This window comes from Ptiloglossa arizonensis, chromosome 9 (assembly GCF_051014685.1).
Source record: "Ptiloglossa arizonensis isolate GNS036 chromosome 9, iyPtiAriz1_principal, whole genome shotgun sequence".
Taxonomy (NCBI): Eukaryota; Metazoa; Arthropoda; class Insecta; order Hymenoptera; family Colletidae; genus Ptiloglossa; species Ptiloglossa arizonensis.
The window spans coordinates 16,709,951-16,728,415 of record NC_135056.1 but is presented as its reverse complement, the minus strand read 5'-3'; the positions used below and the strand labels follow the sequence as shown (position 1 = coordinate 16,728,415).

General features: G+C 28.8%; 4 protein-coding genes across 6 annotated transcripts; 2 read left to right on the top strand and 2 right to left on the bottom strand.

The window, feature by feature from the left end:
• The first annotated feature begins 183 nt into the window (after positions 1-183).
• Positions 184-8,791, top strand: Posh (SH3 domain containing ring finger posh). 3 transcript variants are annotated; one of them, XM_076319877.1, is made up of 14 exons: positions 255-275; positions 925-1,734; positions 1,810-1,924; positions 1,996-2,094; positions 2,190-2,326; positions 2,406-2,532; positions 2,634-2,957; positions 3,059-3,351; positions 3,427-3,749; positions 3,813-4,018; positions 4,112-4,254; positions 4,764-4,931; positions 5,397-5,510; positions 5,594-8,790. In XM_076319877.1, the coding sequence occupies exons 2-14, from the start codon at positions 1,274-1,276 to the stop codon at positions 5,775-5,777; spliced, it is 2,694 nt and encodes an 897-aa protein (XP_076175992.1). In that variant the 5' UTR covers positions 255-275; positions 925-1,273; the 3' UTR covers positions 5,778-8,790. The 3 variants fall into 3 exon arrangements, with proteins under 3 accessions (XP_076175994.1, XP_076175993.1, XP_076175992.1); XM_076319879.1 differs by lacking the exon at positions 5,594-8,790 and having other exon boundaries at positions 184-1,734; positions 4,850-4,931; XM_076319878.1 differs by lacking the exon at positions 4,764-4,931 and having other exon boundaries at positions 191-1,734; positions 5,594-8,791.
• A 735-nt stretch (positions 8,792-9,526) lies between these two features.
• L(2)k09913 (transmembrane protein 53-like lethal (2) k09913) lies at positions 9,527-11,953 on the top strand. The gene is made up of 6 exons (XM_076320244.1): positions 9,527-9,684; positions 10,489-10,606; positions 10,682-10,954; positions 11,033-11,301; positions 11,384-11,561; positions 11,621-11,953. The coding sequence occupies exons 2-6, from the start codon at positions 10,514-10,516 to the stop codon at positions 11,759-11,761; spliced, it is 954 nt and encodes a 317-aa protein (XP_076176359.1). The 5' UTR covers positions 9,527-9,684; positions 10,489-10,513; the 3' UTR covers positions 11,762-11,953.
• Positions 11,228-15,972, bottom strand: Dbp45a (putative ATP-dependent RNA helicase Dbp45A). The gene is made up of 8 exons (XM_076320243.1): positions 15,879-15,972; positions 14,463-14,599; positions 13,940-14,334; positions 13,677-13,870; positions 13,244-13,588; positions 12,992-13,164; positions 12,555-12,910; positions 11,228-12,484 (listed from the first exon to the last, which is right to left on the bottom strand). The coding sequence occupies exons 3-8, from the start codon at positions 13,995-13,997 to the stop codon at positions 12,246-12,248; spliced, it is 1,365 nt and encodes a 454-aa protein (XP_076176358.1). The 5' UTR covers positions 13,998-14,334; positions 14,463-14,599; positions 15,879-15,972; the 3' UTR covers positions 11,228-12,245.
• A 294-nt stretch (positions 15,973-16,266) lies between these two features.
• Nc2alpha (negative cofactor 2 alpha) lies at positions 16,267-18,192 on the bottom strand. Its single transcript, XM_076320105.1, has 5 exons — positions 17,955-18,192; positions 17,666-17,738; positions 17,441-17,534; positions 17,174-17,353; positions 16,267-17,111 (listed from the first exon to the last, which is right to left on the bottom strand). Exons 1-5 carry the CDS (start codon positions 17,994-17,996, stop codon positions 16,805-16,807), a joined length of 696 nt encoding a protein of 231 aa, XP_076176220.1. The 5' UTR covers positions 17,997-18,192; the 3' UTR covers positions 16,267-16,804.
• Between the last annotated feature and the right edge of the window lie 273 nt (positions 18,193-18,465).

Genomic DNA, 18,465 nt, shown 5'->3' with positions numbered 1-18,465 from the left:
TTTTAAATATACCCTTTTGAGAATGTATTCTGATCATATAAATAATATATTACACACTGTCATTTTATTCAAATAGCATATACACAAATACAATAATGTGAACTTATTAAATAATAATCTATTCTCTAGATTAATAACCAATTATAAAATTTAAATAATGTCATCTAGCGTTTGAACCGTGCATCAATTAAAAAATTCTTGAGAAGAGGGGGATACGTTGACATACTGATTCCCCTCAAACGGAACGAATTAACGAATCTCTGTGCAAGGAAAAGGTAAAGACAGCTGAAGTTAAGTACAAGCTTACGAGACACAACCGAAAATGATCTGAATGTGACTCTGGCGGATTCTCATGTAAACTATGTCTCGTCGTCATCATGAATCAACCCTTAGGAACAACTGTAACGTCTTATACCATACGTCTATCATATTTTTAAAAGTAAATTAAACAGAGTTCTTTAACAAAAAATTGTTTGTTAATATATGCTCAATCCAAAGCAGTCTTTAATGTATTAATGTATTGAATAATCTACTGTCATCTATCACCAGAGGGCTACGAATAGCAACCAATTCTTGTAAGTTCTTCGATTACATCAAATGTCTTCAAATAGTGGAGCCCAGCAATTCTGCACGTTAAAACGGGACCAGTTTTTGAAGAAAACCTTACTGATGGCGTTCATCTAAAATAGAAGACTGACTCCAAACAAAAAGAACAAAGTTTCCTTTCTTTTCTGTTCTCAAATTTTATTTCAGTCGCTATACAAGTATTGTTCCTCCATAGTAACATCTTTGGTTACACAATATGTATATGTATTTACAGAACATTGTGGCCTGTTTTAGAATCGACTGTAATCGACGAGAGTCCGATTGATCGATATGGTTTTAATTCGTGTATGTGTGTTTGTGCGACGTAACGAACACTAGGATGGTAGCGCGTATACTAACGCATCTAATAAGGGTTCCGTTTTGCGGTGAATGAAAGGATGGAAGAGTAGTGTTCGAAAGTTAGGAAACGGATCGGGTAACATGTCCGCGTATTTGTACGCGAAGTGGATTTACTGGTGGACTATACTCATTTGTTGAGTTACGTTATCGCCTGTTATATGAAGAGACAAGTGCGTCAGGTGTATGGCAGCCTATGTGTGCAACAAAGACGGGACGCGTGGGAAGATCAGAGAAGTAAGAGGAAGCACGTATCGAGATAACGGGTGCGAACAAACGAACTAAAAAAATATCTTCGAAAGTGAACGTGATCAAAAGCTCGGTGATCAGAATGGATGAGTGCATGCTGAACGATTTATTGGAATGCTCGGTGTGCCTTGAACGATTAGATACATCGAGCAAAGTACTTCCCTGTCAGCATACATTTTGCAAGAAATGTTTAGAGGAGATTGTTAGCACTCATCGGGAGTTGCGTTGTCCCGAATGTCGTATTTTAGTCGATGCTAAAGTGGATGATTTACCTCCTAATGTATTGTTGATGCGTATTTTGGAAGGAATGCGCAATGCTGCTCCCAAACAAACAACAAAATTTGTGACTAAAAGCAATTCAGGTCAGCAAAGACTTTTCGGTGGACATCAGGTTACTCCAGCTCCTATTGTAACTACTAGTCTTACACCTACAACATTTGCGAATGAACCAGTACGACATGCAAATGCTGCAGCAAAGCAAGTTCAGCTACACAATCAGGCGTATGGTAGAGCAATCTATGATTATATGTCAAAGGTTCCAGGGTAATAATATAATTTTTTTTATCATTTTAATAATTTTTATGCAATAATTACCTTACCAGTTACTTGATATTTTAGAGATTTATCTTTTAAGAAGGGTGACATTGTCATTCTTCGTAAAAAAATTGATAACAATTGGTATTTTGGAGAGATTGCTAATAGTTATGGGGTTTTTCCTCTGTCTTATGTTCAGGTATTGCAAACTATTTAAAATTATAATGAAAAATTATTTGCTTACTTATTCTAATAAATTGTGCATTATAGGTAATGACACCATTAACGCCACATGTCCCTCAATGCAAAGCTCTCTATGATTTTACAATGACAAATGGCGATGAAGATGGTTGCCTTACATTTAATAAGGTAATGGAACGTAGTTCTAAATTTATTTGATTCTGCATAACATTTTTTTATTCTTTGAAATAAAAATATGAAGAAAATAAAAAAAATTTGTACAGGGTGAAGTTATTAGTGTCATCAGAAGAGTTGATGAAAATTGGGCAGAAGGAAAACTGTTGGACAGGATTGGCATCTTTCCATTAGCTTTTGTAGAGCTGAATAGTGTGGCAAGAGCTTTAATGAAATTTTCCACAAAGTACTTTGATAAATTTATAAAGTAAACATAGTATTTGTATATACTATATATTTAATATGATTGTATTTTTCTTGATTAGCGTACAACCTGGTCCATCAAGAATAGCACCTCCTACTCCTACTAATGAAGAGACTACACCCTTAATACCAACTGATCATTCGCGTAATGTACAAACAACAAGTCAACCACGGCCCCAACTTATGCAGGTATCATAACTAATTAATTTTTAAGCTTTTATATATTCAAATTATTTCATAATATATTAAATTTAAAGAAGTATATTAATTTATAACACATCTGTTAACAGAACACAACTTTACCAGTTTCTGATACAATTTCCAATGTATCATCAGGAGGTAGTTCTTCAACTACTACTCCAAATACTCCCAATAGTTCAAGTACTTCTAGTAGTTCTAGCACTGCTCCAAGCAGTCCTAGCAGCCCAGCAACATCTCCTCCTGCCGTTGGAAATAGACATAATGTCAAGCGTCATAGTTTCACTGCTGTCAATACTGGTCATCAAGCCCATCCACACCACAGACACAGTGCTGAAATACTTAGTCCACCTGTGGATAATGCTGTTGGAAACAGCAACAGTAGCTGTAGCAATGATTCATTTTCGCCGTTACAAGTAAAGAATAATTTCCATTTATATTATAGTAGCGTATTACAAAATCATCTAAGCTGTTGTTTCTAATTTAGGTTAAATTATTATAATTTTTTATTTATCAGACTAGTACCAGTAGTGTGGATCATAATCTTCGGCATAGACGAAGTGGTAGTAGCGATCTTGTTCTTGCACAACCATCACAAAGTTTACCCACTACCACAGTTGGTAATACCCATTTACCAGCTGCATACATAGCACTATATCCATATAAACCCCAGAAAGCAGATGAACTTGAATTAAGGAAAGGTGGAATTTACATGGTAATGGAACGCTGTCAAGATGGGTGGTTTAAAGGGACTTCTAATCGTACTCAAAAGTGTGGAGTTTTTCCTGGAAATTATGTTGCTCCTGCTAAGTATGCAAAACATTTTTAGCACAACTATATTTGTATTCAAATTTCTTGTGTTTAAATAATTATATATTTGCGAAGATGTCAACGTAGTTTGTGTCGAGGATCACCAAATACAGGGCAACATCAAAATTTCCCATCATCAACTGGACAAAACGGTTCTGAGTCACGAATTGCTGTGACATACACTAAAAATAAAGGACCTGCCCCTCAACCTTACAATCCACGCACATTGTTACCACCTGAGTTGCCACCACGTGCTATTAGTCCTTCAATGGTGTCATCTTCTTGGCATGGTCAAAGCCAAACACAGAGTCAAGAGAAAAGTCCTCCACGACACAATGAACAAAATCCAGTAAATCCACTTGGACGTAGTCACAGTGCTGTGATGTCATCAAATATTTGTATGTATTACTTGTATTAATTGCTCAATATCAACATGTATAAAATATATTTTTATATTCCAGCTTCACCTGGAAAACAGGTAATTTTACCACAATCATTAACTCCTACAACCACTATTACTGGTATCAATAACAGCGGTTCCATCGCAACTGTCGCCGCTACTTCGTCCATTGTAACTGAAATGAATAGAAGTCCAAATAGTACTTTACGTGCAGTTGCGCCTCCCTCCTCTACTACTGCTGCTACTGTATCAAAAAACCCTGAAAAGGTATGAGTTTTTCTACACATCATTTTTGTTCTGCTTTTAATTATTACTTTTATTACATGATTGTGTACCGATATTTATATTTCTAAATCGCAGCAAAAAGAGAAAAAAGATAAGTGCGTTTCTTTAATGCGTCGATTGACAAATATCAAGAAATCAAAATCTCCGCCACCCGCTACTTATTCAATGGACAATCCTGTATTTGACGATGGTAATTCCATCAACCCAGTCCACGTTCGGTAAGATTTATTGTTACAAAAACAACAGTTCTATGCTTTATACAAGTATAACGCGTTAATTCTAACGCGTCGAATTTCCACCACAATTTCTAATAAATTAGAAACAATGATTTTAAATAATAATATGCATGTTAATAGCATACTTAATGATTTATTAATAATTTGCATGCACTTATTATTCGAGTTCGTTTGTTTTTATGTATATAAAAAAGACATGAATGTATGTATATGTACCTCCACTATGTGTTGTGCAGGCATACACTTTTCACATTTATTGAAATCACTGCATGAATTTGATGCTTGTGCACATATACATATAATGAAAAAAATAGTAGGTTATTCATATAATGTATAAAATAGTATTTACAAATAGTATAAATTCTTAAATTTCGTCTACATTCGTTCCATTTTTTTTTTTGCATTTTTTTAACGCAATATGAGCTGCACGTCTTGAATTATTTGTCTAATTCTATATGGGGGGTGGGTTGGGTGGGTATATTTAAAATTAGATCGGGATCTTGCCCAAGTCAGTTGCTACAGGTGGGAGCCACACAGGAATTAAATGCTTCAAACAACCATCATCGTTTGTGTCCAGGCTATGTACAAGGGCACGTCACATCTTCACAAAGACTTAAATACAAGGAGAGACCATCTTTATCGGTCTCAATCCTCCAGAGGTTAGTCGTTTGTAATTATAAGTTATTCAGCAGATAAAGTAACAGAAAAGTTAGCGTTTACAGTAAAATATATTTGTTCAGCTCATATATAAATTGGAAGTTTAGTTTTATCTTTCATGCAAATTAATATGTATATAATAATTGTGTGGTGCACATGTTTGTCTGCATTAACATTTATAATTAAATATTATATTTAGGTAAGTATTTTCACAGAAATTTGAAAAATCTTTTGTTATAAATGCTTAGTATGTGGATAGCATTAAAGCATTATATTTCATGCCTGTTTTACTTAGCCACGTTTTTCGATTGCTTTTATTGTTTTATTTTATAATCACCAATTTTGTTAAAAGTTTGCTCGTTAGTTTAGTATGCGTGCATTCAATTTATAACCACTGCATATGAATAAAAAATATTTCCTGTAAATTACCCAACTTCTATGAATCAGAAATATTTTTACATTAATAGATCCAGCGAAACGGGTGGAATGGTGTGTACGACAGTCGGAAATCATCACCGTAAGAGCAACTCTTTAGATGCTGGTATGGGAAAACAAACAAAGCAGCAACCTTCTCGTGAACGGTATGAAATATTTAAACTTCATCTACATGATTGTACATTATATTTATACTAAAGTCAATTCAATAATTGTTTTGTTTTTACAGAGAACGAGTATACAGATTCCGCTGTATTGTGCCATATCCACCTAACAGTGAGTTTGAACTAGAACTTCGTGTAGGAGACATAATTTATGTACATAAAAAGCGTGATGATGGTTGGTATAAGGGTACTCAACAAAGAACAGGCCGTACGGGACTTTTTCCAGCGAGTTTTGTTGAAGCCTTCTGAGATACAACGCAAGGTCACTTGATATTAGAAACCTGTATATAATCCTGCACAAAAAGTCAAAAGTAATTTATCGCGAGTCACTTCTCGAATTTATTAAGGGTATGTGATCGTCGGTACAGGGGTAAGTGTACAATTTAAACAATGAAATTGCTTCGCATAGCAATATACTAAACATTGTATTAAATATATACACTTGTATATTATGTGCAGTACGTTTACACAGCTTTCTGTCGCGATTACGATAGAAACATGTTTGCATCGTAACGCGCACTAAGTGTACTGAAATTATTCAGAATATATACTGCCATTGGTTTTACACTAAGCAAGGGAACTAATAAGGAAGTAAAAGATTGTGCTATATCGATACTGCCATTTGAACAAGAATATTTAAAACAAAAACTTTAATACTCTATTGTTTTTATTAGTAAAAAATCAAATGCATTATTCATAATACAACAAAGAATTTATGGAGTTAATTTAATGTATTTATATTTAAAATCTTTGTTCATATACATTCATTCAACGAAAAAGAAAATGACTTGAACTACATTTTCCATAACTCATGAATTATGTATTACTATTCTACGAATTTTTGCTTTTTGATACTGAAGAATTGTTGTTTAAATACCAGTTTTATAAAGAGAATAATAAACTGGATTCGTTAAGGATTTTACTTGATTCTTTCTGAATTGTTGCTTTTAAAGAATTTACGCGGAATGTTTTGTGATATCATTAAAGTTGTATGTAAAATAGGAATTTCAAATATTTTTATCATTATGCCATTTTCTATCTCAGTAAGGTCAGTTTTGATAAATGTTCTTTTATAAATACATGTTATACTACCTTTAAATTATAAGGTTTTCAATTGTAAGTATACGAAGGGGCACAATATTTTCATAGAACATGTTGTGCCTTCATTGTTAAGTTACTTTCTCTCTATTTATATGAAGACATATCTAAACTTACGTACTAATTTCAAGTTACAAAGACATACAATGACAATTTTATAAAATATGTAATTGTCAAAGACTGGCCTACATTTCTGCACGATCATAGACATTTCAGTTAAATAGTCTTTAGCAGAAAATGGAGCTATATCTTTACTATTTCTAGTAAAATCATCCTTATAACTATACTGTATAAGTGGACATATATCCTTTGTCTTATTTACAATGCATGTACATACACGTTCGTGCATGATAAGAAGTTACATAACAGCCAATTTCATATAAAACTGTAAGAAACTACTAAAGTTGAAGTAACGTGCTTCCAGAGGCCGAATAACGATCAGTATTTAGGTGCAAATTTATATTAATTTTTCATTTAATATATTATCTACAATCATGCACAAACATTTGTAACTATACATGTTAGTATCATTATTGTAACAATATTAATTATGTCTGTTTTAAAGCAATGCTTATCACTCATAGGATAATACATTAAAAAAGTACATTAAATAATACTAGCAGTTTTGAAAAATTCACAAGTCTGATCATGTATTATCTTTCTATATATAATGTAATTTATTTAATTTATATATTTGTGTTTCCCAAACACTGCAATAAACTGTTTTATAGATGTTTACTATTATACTATATCTTGATATACAAGGTTTGGCACTTAAGGTTATTACTCCAACAAATTTTTTTTTTCAATAGTATAAAAAAATATCTAAAACACAAATTGTTTAATTTAGAAGAATAAATATCATAATTGGAAGATCATTTCTTAGGGTCATATTTTTCTACATCAAGGTGTACTTAACGATCTATAACGACATGATCTTGAAATAACTTTACATTTGTAGTTCAACCAAAGAAAAACATTAATGACTTTCAAATCTCGAAAATATATTTCTTTTTTAGACACTTCACATATTATCAAAAGAAACAGAGATTGAGGGGTATAATATTAAGTGCCTCATCCTATATACACATATACAATGTAGAAGTAGGATACAGAGGAAGAGAGGGAAGATGAAAAAAGAAGAAACAGCATTTGTTTTAATGATTTAAAAAGTAGAAAACTTTTCTCTTTCATTGAAGTTACATCTTTATTTTAATATATTTATTATCATTACATGTATTATTATCTTTTTAATAAAACTCCATGATTCCACAATAAATAAATAGTTACTAATAAATTTTATAAAAAGAAATAATTTAAAAAAATTGGTGGCATGGATAGAAAATTATAGTGTTCATTGTTCTATTGAACATTTTATCAAAATAAGTAATAGTAAAAATAATTTGCATTTCAGATAACGTAATCTTAAAATCCACATTTTACATTTTAATACAAATTTTATTCTACCTCTTCCTCTGACACTAGAAAAAAGTATGTCTTCATATTCAGTAGCATACACCTCATAAAAATGTATTTATATGTATGTGTTTTATATAACATAGGAATAAGTAATTTATTATTAATAGCGATAATAGCTTGTAAAGGAAACATTACTTCATTATTATAGATCAATTTCAAATAATAATACAACTAATTAACAGTATGCATTCGTGTAAACTGTAATGGAAATCTAGTGAAACTTATGATTTATATGTTTGTTGGATTCCTTTTCATTTTAACTTGAGACATGACATTGGCATACTAAAATAAAGTATAAATCAGAAATTACTTAGAATTATAAATAAAATACGATGGTGCAGCAAAAACTCTTTATGCAAATCTGCAAGATTTGCATCTGTATGCAAATTTAAGTAACTTAACCAATAACCAAGTCAAGTTGACAATTTTTCTTAAATTCAGTAGAGTATTCTTTGTTCTTCTAGTTAGACACATACTTCTGCCCATCATTAGTTTCATATATTACTTGTATTTTCTACTTTATTACAAAATTACAATATTACATCAAATCCGTCTTCATATTATGCCCAGCATAATTTACATACCATAGAATTAACATTTACATAATAAATAAAAAGGTGTAATAAAATTCTACAAATAACTATTGTAAACCATTACATTTATGAATGATTTTCTTTCCCTATTGTAACATTGTAAGTGATTCATTGCCAATAAATTTTATTGTACCTGAAAAACTTTCAATTTGAAAATGATATAATTACATATTTAATATATTGAAACTATATTATTATTAATTAAGAACACTTCTGAAATAAAATATAAAGCACTGTACAGGAAATGAATTATTGATAAAACCAAAAAATATTAGAGCAAGATGATCTTGTAAAAAGTTAATCATAAAGTAATAAAAAAAAATAGTATAGTAAAATATATTTACAACTTTATTAAATTTTAATTATGTCGTAATCGACATATCGTAACTTTTTATCGGTGTAACGAGTTGTTTTTTCTTGATAAAACCATAATTCATAAGGTATAGTAAATAATATAATTTAATTTCTAATTTTGGAAAGAACTATAAAAACTAAAATATTTAATTATATTTATTAAAAAAATACATTTTCGACGGAGGAAAAATCGTGTATATAAAATCAATACTTTATGTTTTATCTATTTAATCTTACATATTTTTACTTTTAACAAAATTGATGTAAAATAAAATAAATAAAATTGAAATACTTAATAACCAAGTGAATAGAGGATGGAAACAGTGATATGACGTTACAATAATAATTAAAAATTTATATGTATTTTCAATATATAAACAAAGTCGCATTGATTATATATAAGTAACAAAATTAATTTTCAAGTAAAAATGATTTCTATCTGTACGTGATTAATTACTGGATTTGTTGCACTTCGTACCTTACGTCAAATAACGCACATACGCTGTGGAGTTATCTATCGAATGCATAAAATGAACCGCACACTAACCAATCCGTTTTGCCGTAAGCACATAAATGTTATTCATTGTCAGTGTGCCACTGTAGCTAGCGAAGTACTGAACTATCGAGCAGCTGTAAGTTCTTTTCGATTTTGCTATACTTATTTAACGGTAATTACATATTACAATAGAAATTAATTGAAACTAAAACTGATTTAATTAATGTTACAGTAATTAATTACAGTAATTAATATACAATATATGATAAAAATATATAGACACGATTGAAAAAAAAAAACAATTAAATGCAATCATGAAGAATCAAAATGTACTTTACAGTGGAAAATTACTGTACTAATTGAAATTCTTTCTCCACTCATTTTCAACACGAATGATTTATTTGTTTGAAAAAATCGCTTAAAATAAATTTCGAGAAATTCTTATATATAATAATTTTAATGATACGAGTACAGTTAGTCAAAAGAGTGAGGGAAAAAACATAATAATTCTTAAGCTATACGCGCGACAAAATACTATAAGCGTATTATATAAAGGCAAAATGCAAATATACGAATGAAATTTGATATTCGCGCGTGACGACTTTTTTTACTGAAAGCGAGAGAGCACGCGCGCGAGAGGGAAAGTTTAGCACATTCAATAAAAAAAGAATGGAGTCAATTGATTTTAAGTAACGATTGAGTTGTACTTTGTTTCACATGATTGAATATAAACTTAAATACGCTAAAAATTAACATATCAAAAATTCGAATGATTGTTAAATTCTAACCTGTAATTTTTATCTACGTTACATAGAATCAAAATATTTATTAGTTATAATAAATTCTATAAGTTAATGAAACATTGTATTTTTATGAGTAGATTACATTATTATATTATTACTATTAGAAATCTTCATTAAATTAGTTGACTGTATTATAGACTGAATAGATTTTTGCTGATAATAATGATTGTTGGGAGAATTTTATCATTTACTCTCACAAGAACACAATTGGTTTCCTATGCTCAACCTCAATTACTAAACCAGAGACAAAACTTGGTAATGTAGTTGCTATTTTTTTTATTTGCATTTGATAAACGTTTATATTCTAACAAATCTTTCTTTCCTAATTAGACTCTGTTTTTATTGGCATGTAAACTATCCAGTCATCATGTGACAAAGAATATCGAACACATTTCACAAGATAATCAAATCAGAACTGCTGATGGTCGAATAAGAAATTTTAAAAACGCAGAAGAACGACCTTTATTAATTATACTCAGTTGGCTCTTAGCAAACCGTAAACATATTACAAAATTTATGAATCTTTATACTGAGCAGGGTTTTGATGTTGCATTAATTTCAATGACTCCTTGGCAACTACTATGGCCCATGACAGGATCAAGAGTAAGTTTATGAAATAAAAGAAACGAAAAGTGGATTATTATTTCTAATATACAATTAAATGTATGAAATTTATTTTAGGTAATTGCTGCAGACCTATTAGAATTTTTAATAAAACATGAAAATTATCAGCAAATACTATTACACGGGTTTTCAGTGGGTGGATATATGTGGGGAGAAGTATTAGATTTAATTAAAAGTGATTATCAAAAATATGGTAATGTGATAAATAGAATTGTTGGTCAAGTCTGGGATAGTCTGGCTGATGTGACAGAATTATCAATAGGTACTCCACGTGCTGTATTTCCAAAAAATGAGATATTACGAAATATATTACAAAAATATCTAGAGTAAGTTGATCTTTGTAGTTATTTGTATACATTTCCAAATTTTCAGTCTCTTTAATATAATACACATTAAAATAATTTACAGATATCACATGAAAACATTTTACAAACAATCTACTTATTATTATATGCAATCCAGTGAATTATTTCATAGAAATTTAGTACATAGTCCAGCATTGTTTTTTGTAAGCAAAACGGACCCTGTTGGTACATTAACTAATAATATGAGAGTACGCAAGCAATGGGATTCTTTGGGTGTAAAGGTAAATATTTATATATATGAAAAAATGGTATTTCGTTATTTTGATATTTTAACTTTCAGACTTATGTCAAAATATTTGAGAACTCTCCACATGTTGGACACTTTCAGAAACATCCAAAAGAATATACTGCAGAACTTTATGCATTTTTAAACAAATTACAGTTAATTCAAAATGAAGAAAAAATGAAAGCACGTCTTTAAATGTGCATTTCAAAGCCTAATTAATTACTTACACTCTTAAATAATATTTAAAATTATATTGATATTTAAAATTAAGACTTTGACTGTGTAAATCTTATTGGCTGTAAATAGAAACATTTTTTATGTTACAATTAAAAATATGATTCTAAAGTTATCAATGCTTTGTTGAAAAGGCAAAAGAAAATATTTTATAAAGTACATACTTTATAATTACTTTTTACTTGTTCTTTAAAATGAATATTTGGTAAATAGAAATTTATACAAACGAATATTTCATTTTTTTACACATATATCAAATATAGTAATTTTTATAAAATTATTATATTTGTACATTTTACATTACATAATATAAATTTATGCCTTTTATGTACTGAATATTAATTGATTATTACAGCAATAGCTTCAATTGTTAATCTAGGTATGTAATAATCTAAGCTGTTTTTTTCTAATTGAAATAAAGTATATTAAAATAATGAAATTCGAACTAATCACACTTATCTGCATTATGTGCATTTTCAACAAATTTCCTTTTTCTTTTCTTTGATTTACCACACATACTTTTTGCTAATATTTCTTCAATTTCATCTGAATCTTTTCCTTCAAGAATGAGTTTTTTACGTTTATTGATCATTTTCTTTTCATAAAAGTCTGCTTCATCCAACCTCATTTCAGCTTCTCGTTTAGCAACAGATATTTGTGTTATGATTGTTACTATTTCCTTATCTGTCAAGAAACTGTTGTTAATATGTTTTTCCTTTTAATTTATTACATAAGAAATTTAAAAATATTTTACCATTAACTTTATATTCTGTCAGTTTTGTCCCAATTGTATCCTCAATGGCATGTAATAATTTGATGTCATATGGTGTTATCAAAGTAATTGCCATACCTCCTTTGCCTGCTCTAGCTGTTCTACCAACTCTATGAATATATTCTTTTGGTACATTTGGTACAATATGATTTATAACTAATTCGACTGTAGGAATATCTAAACCTCTTGCTGCAACATCTGTAGCTATCAAAATCTTTATATGATTTGATTTAAACTGACTCAGTGCTGTAAGACGATCTTTTTGTTTTATCATTGCATGAAGAGCAACATTTTTAAAACCAATGTCATTTAATGTCATGGACAACAATTGACAATGCCTAAGAAATAAAATATAATAAGTATTGTTTATATTTGATTTTTATTAACAAAAATAATGCATGTAAATAATTGCATTTTACTTGCAAGTATCTGTAAATATCATTATTGATCCATCCTTATTGGTTTTTCGAAAACTTCTAACTACTTCTACTAAGAAAGAATCACGAACATCGCTTGGGCAAAGCACATAGTATTGATCAAGTTCTTTTACTGTAGCTATGCCAGAATCATCCTTAGATTCCCATATGAAAACCTTCCAAAATTATGTAATAATAAAGCTAAATGCTTATTTGTATATTTTAATTTTTAATTTTAATGAAATTTTATAATACCTTATTGGATGTAATATGTTTCACTTTATCAAGAGTGTCTGTCATTGTTGCACTAAAAAGAAGAACTTGTTTTTCCTGAGGTAATGCACTAAATATAGTTTTCAACTGGTCATCAAAATGACCTCCTAGAAGTCTATCGGCTTCATCTAAAACTAAGAATTTAATTCGCTTTAAAGAAAAGGTATCACAACTTTCTAAATGATCGGCCAAACGTCCTGGGGTTGCAACAACTATGTGTGGGTGCTTTGATAACTCTAAGCCTTGTATAACCATATCCATTCCACCAACAATTACACACTTTTTTAGACCAATAGATTTTCCTATTGCCAAGAACTGATCCGCAATCTACACATAAAACTTCTTAATATAATGTTTATAAACAAAAAAAAATAAATATAAAATGTATAATAAACTGTTGTATTGTTAAACATACTTGAAAAGCAAGTTCTCTAGTAGGAGTTAAAATAAGAGCAAATATGCCATAAGGATCTTCTGATAATTTTTGTAATATAGGAAGCGCAAAGGCAAGTGTTTTACCACTGCCAGTTTTTGCACAACCAATACAATTATTACCCGCTAAAATTTTGGGAATACAAGTTTGTTGAATTGGTGTAGGGTTTTTCAAACCTACAATAAATGGTAACATAAGAATCTTTCTAGTTTTTCAATTTAATCAATATTTCAGTCGATACTTACCCATAGAATTACACTGATTAATAATCCATGAACTTAAGTTTAATTTGGTAAATGTCATAGTTTCTAGTTATTTATATAAAAATAACGTAGGTTAACACGTGGCAACGCATAAACGCTTCACTTACTGACAGATTATCATTACACAAAAGTAGGAAATAATAAAATTATTTATCAATATATAAAACGTATTATTAATTGACTGAACTATTATACACACGACACTTGCAAATTATATATTTTTAATATTAGTTCCAATTCAAAGGTTTTTTATTGTGTACAGGCAAGATATAAAATAATCGTTGCAGTCAATGCGTTTTCGTATCACGAAAATTTTTAGATCAAGAGCTTGCGAGCCTGCTTACATTTCTGTGTCACTTTCAATGCAGCGTTTCGGGCTGGAATAAAACTTTAGCGCTATTATGTGTAACAATTAAAACTAAATAAAACAAAAATGAACGATTTTAGCAACAATCAGAATCACAGATCATATACAGCATAAACTTTGAGAAACAGATATACTGACCTTGTAAAATATCTATGATTATAGAGCGACCTCTTCATATAAGAATGGTGATTTTAGTAATTATACTCAACTGAATGACCAACGTCGGGAAAGGTAGTAAACGTAGTAAAACCCAACCGTAGATATTATTTGTAGTTCTATAAAAACCACCAGTTTCAGAAAATATTGTAACAATATGTTACATTCATTCTCGTAAATAAAGCTTGGAATGTTTTAGCAATATGAAACTAAAAATATTTTCAAAATTACAACTACCTTAACAACTTAATAAAATGGTTTAAGTTCCATTTTTCTCAGATTATTATTTTGTGATATGTATCTCATTAATTTCTTCAAAATAAGTAGATAAAGACTATTTAAATACTAAATAACGTTGTAATATTGCTTTGTTATTTTGTACACTTAAATACTTTTTCATTAGTATTGGTTGTAAAATTCTTACTAAATTGATAAGTAACAATTATATATTTTCCCTGTGTTATTTTTTTTGTTTTTAATTATGTAATATATAAAATTTATAAAAAGAATAATATATTATATTATTATATTAATTTACGAATATTGGGGATTAAAATTTCATTCAACTTTTTTATATAAATTTTCAGCATTTTATTAAAGTAATTCTAATTCTATGTGTACTACAAATTTGATTGAATCTATTGTCTTTTTATTGCTTTTAAGGCATCAAAGTTATTTATATGGAAGGCATATTACCTTCAATATTTGATACTGTTTATATACACCAATTACATCATCAGAACATAATCTAACAATGTTATCACAATAATTCTATCACTGTTTATTTACAAATATGTAATATAAATATAAATACCAATTTTATAGGAGAAAGTTTACAATTAATACTCTTATTTTTATAAAAAATACATGTTACACATTTTTACTATTAGTGCAATATATAGATAAATAAGATTTTGAATATGTATAATATTTAAAAACATTCAAATAATTGTTTCTTATTTTTTATGGGCATAATAAGTTCTTAATTAAGAATTTGTGTATTAATTGAAAACTTCCTCTTATTAAAATTTGTATACTCTTAATATACTAGATTAGACTTTTAAATATATAAAAATGTGTATAATTTGATTTGACTTTTAATTGATATTAAGCTAAATATGCTTCATTAAGAAATACAATAGTCAATAATTAAATGAGTTTCCTATTACTTCTAAGTTTCCATCCAGCAAAATAAATTATGTGTTACTAATGTATTTTTTACAAAAGCATTATTTATCTTCTTATTACAATAAACATGATATATACTAAAAATAATCTAATATTTAATTCTTATTGCAAATGCATTATTTTAAGGTTATGTAATAGTTGCAAATAATCTGTGCAAATGAAGCAGTAACACAATTTACGTTTTTACAGAATTTAATATTCTATTTGTACCTGATCATCCTGTACATATTGATCTTCAAAACATTTAACAATTTTTATGAATGTATGCAAATTGTTTCTGTATAACACGTAACTCTACAATGTACATTTGCATTATAAAATGTTCTATAAAACTTAAAACATTTGTATTGATGATTATATAATGAAGAAGACAATATATGTATCATGCAATGAGAAACACTTAACAATGTCAATTTTTCAAACTAACTCTGCTAAGTGTTGTTAACATATATAAAATGACTAATTATTTGCTAACTTTCCCTTTATAAAAATTACATATATATGTGTATAGACGTAAAAAAATCTTAGTTGTAAAGCTCATTATTGTATACATTATATTGCAAATGATAAACATTTTACTATGTGTATAGACTAAGAATGGTACATTAAACAGCTTTGCCAATTATAAAACATAAAGCTAACTACTCCCTAAATATTTAAAAGTATTTGTACCTGTATAAATGTACAATATAACTGCATAACTATAAGAATAGTAAAAGAAATTGTACTTGCCTACAGAATATTAGTAATAAAGTTTTGTTTTGAAGCACACAACAGCTCTTCAAGTCCTGACATTCACGCTTACTATACAAGTGTATACAAAGTAAATTACTAATGATACAAGTACAAGTACAGTGGTATAAAATATTTATAAATACCAAATATGCTACTTCACCTAGTTTGAACAAAACATCTGTGTAATTGTTGACAGAACAGATATAAAAATATAAAAATTTGCAGTTGTTTAAGCATATATAAGTAACAAGACTGCTCAAGTAATGCAAATTACATATTCTAATGCATTGATAATGAACAGTCTGAGCAACAATTTGTAACATTCGTCAATAAGACACTTTTACAACTGTTTTAGATTTGATAGTTTACAAATTTGTATCCCTAATTATGTTAAAAAATAACTATGTATCATAATCTTCGTCAAGATTGGCAGTATGAGCAAAGTTTGATGTTGGCTGATTACTCGTATTTACACCAGATGTGTTTGTACTTAAATTCATAGGATTAACTTCTGTATAAAAGTTTGGTTGACTAATTTGAAATGATGTAGGCACAGATATCTGAAATTCTGGAACTTGAGAGATAGATGTACTTTTAACTGTTTCATTAACGGCACCTGAATTATATATTCCTGTTCCCCCATTGTCTTTTGAATTTTTATGTTCTACATTTACTTCAGTAGTTAATCCCATTTGCTGCTTCTGTAGTCTATAAAAATATGACAGTACATTTATAATTATAAAATAGTAATTAATTCAAATAATACTTACCCTACTTCAGAATGTCGCAATGTGGGTGTACAAATGGATGTATTCGATACTATTGAATTTATTGGAGCAGGTGTTAATGGTGGTGTAGGCGCTTCGTCATCAGGTCCTGAAATATCTGGTAAAGACTTCACTAGATCTTTCAGAAAATCAAAACGATTTTCTGATAAAATACATTGTTTCCTACAAATTATTAAAATTTAAAGATAATCAAATATATATAAATTATTGTTATCATTAAAGTAAACTCTTTTAGAGGTTTATACTTACATATGAGATGGACTCAAAGTTTTGGCATTTTTGGCACTTGTAATTTGCATAGTCTTTGTAAGTAATGAATGCACAAACAGCTCTAATGTTCTAGGTAAACAGATAGTTAAGGAATTTACTTTTAAAATGACAGTATCACTAATCATCTAAATATTAACAAGATACTAAATTGTATTAACATATTAATAAAAATCATGGTTTTTTTTACAAATTTGAAAAGGATATAGATAATAATTGGCACTGCTTGTGCAACTTTTCCAACTTCTTCATCAGTCTGCATAATTTTCTTGATTCGACCCTAATGTAGAGTTGTAGAATTAGGTTAGGCACGAACATTTAAAATGTTTGCACACAATTATTTTTATAGAATGTTATGTTTTTCACAGTTTGAATATAATTACGTGTTAATCGCGACATTGCCTCTATTAAAATCATAATCATGTAATTTATGTATATTTTTAATACTTTTACAAAAACATCCTTTCCAAAATATACATTTTATTTTGATACTCACAGCTGGAAAACGTGCATTATATTTTTTCTTTTTACTTGGCATTATAACAAGACTGCTACTACTTCACACCACGTAAATTATGTTTAAAGAAAATGACGAATGAAGCTTTGCAAAAAAAAAAGGCGTTTATGTTGTATTTGCAGCAATTGAGGTGTTCCGAAACTTAACAGACATCTGTAATGTATATTTTTAATAATTCATAAAATACTTTATGTTCGTAAATTTAATAGTCGGTATATGTAACATATTACAAATTGGACGAAGTGTGTTCAAAAACTGTTTTCGAAAACATGTAATTTTTAACTGATATTCATTAATATTGATATAGATTACAACACAGATCATTCTTTATTTTTTGATTTTGTTAATACATCTTTTTCTCTAGAATAAAGTAATTTATTTTCACTGATCAAAAGTGAAATTGTTAGTGGTAGCAATGATTAAAGATGTCTTCTTATTGTAATACAATTATACGGGATAAAATAACTTTAGGAACGACAAACTAGTTTTA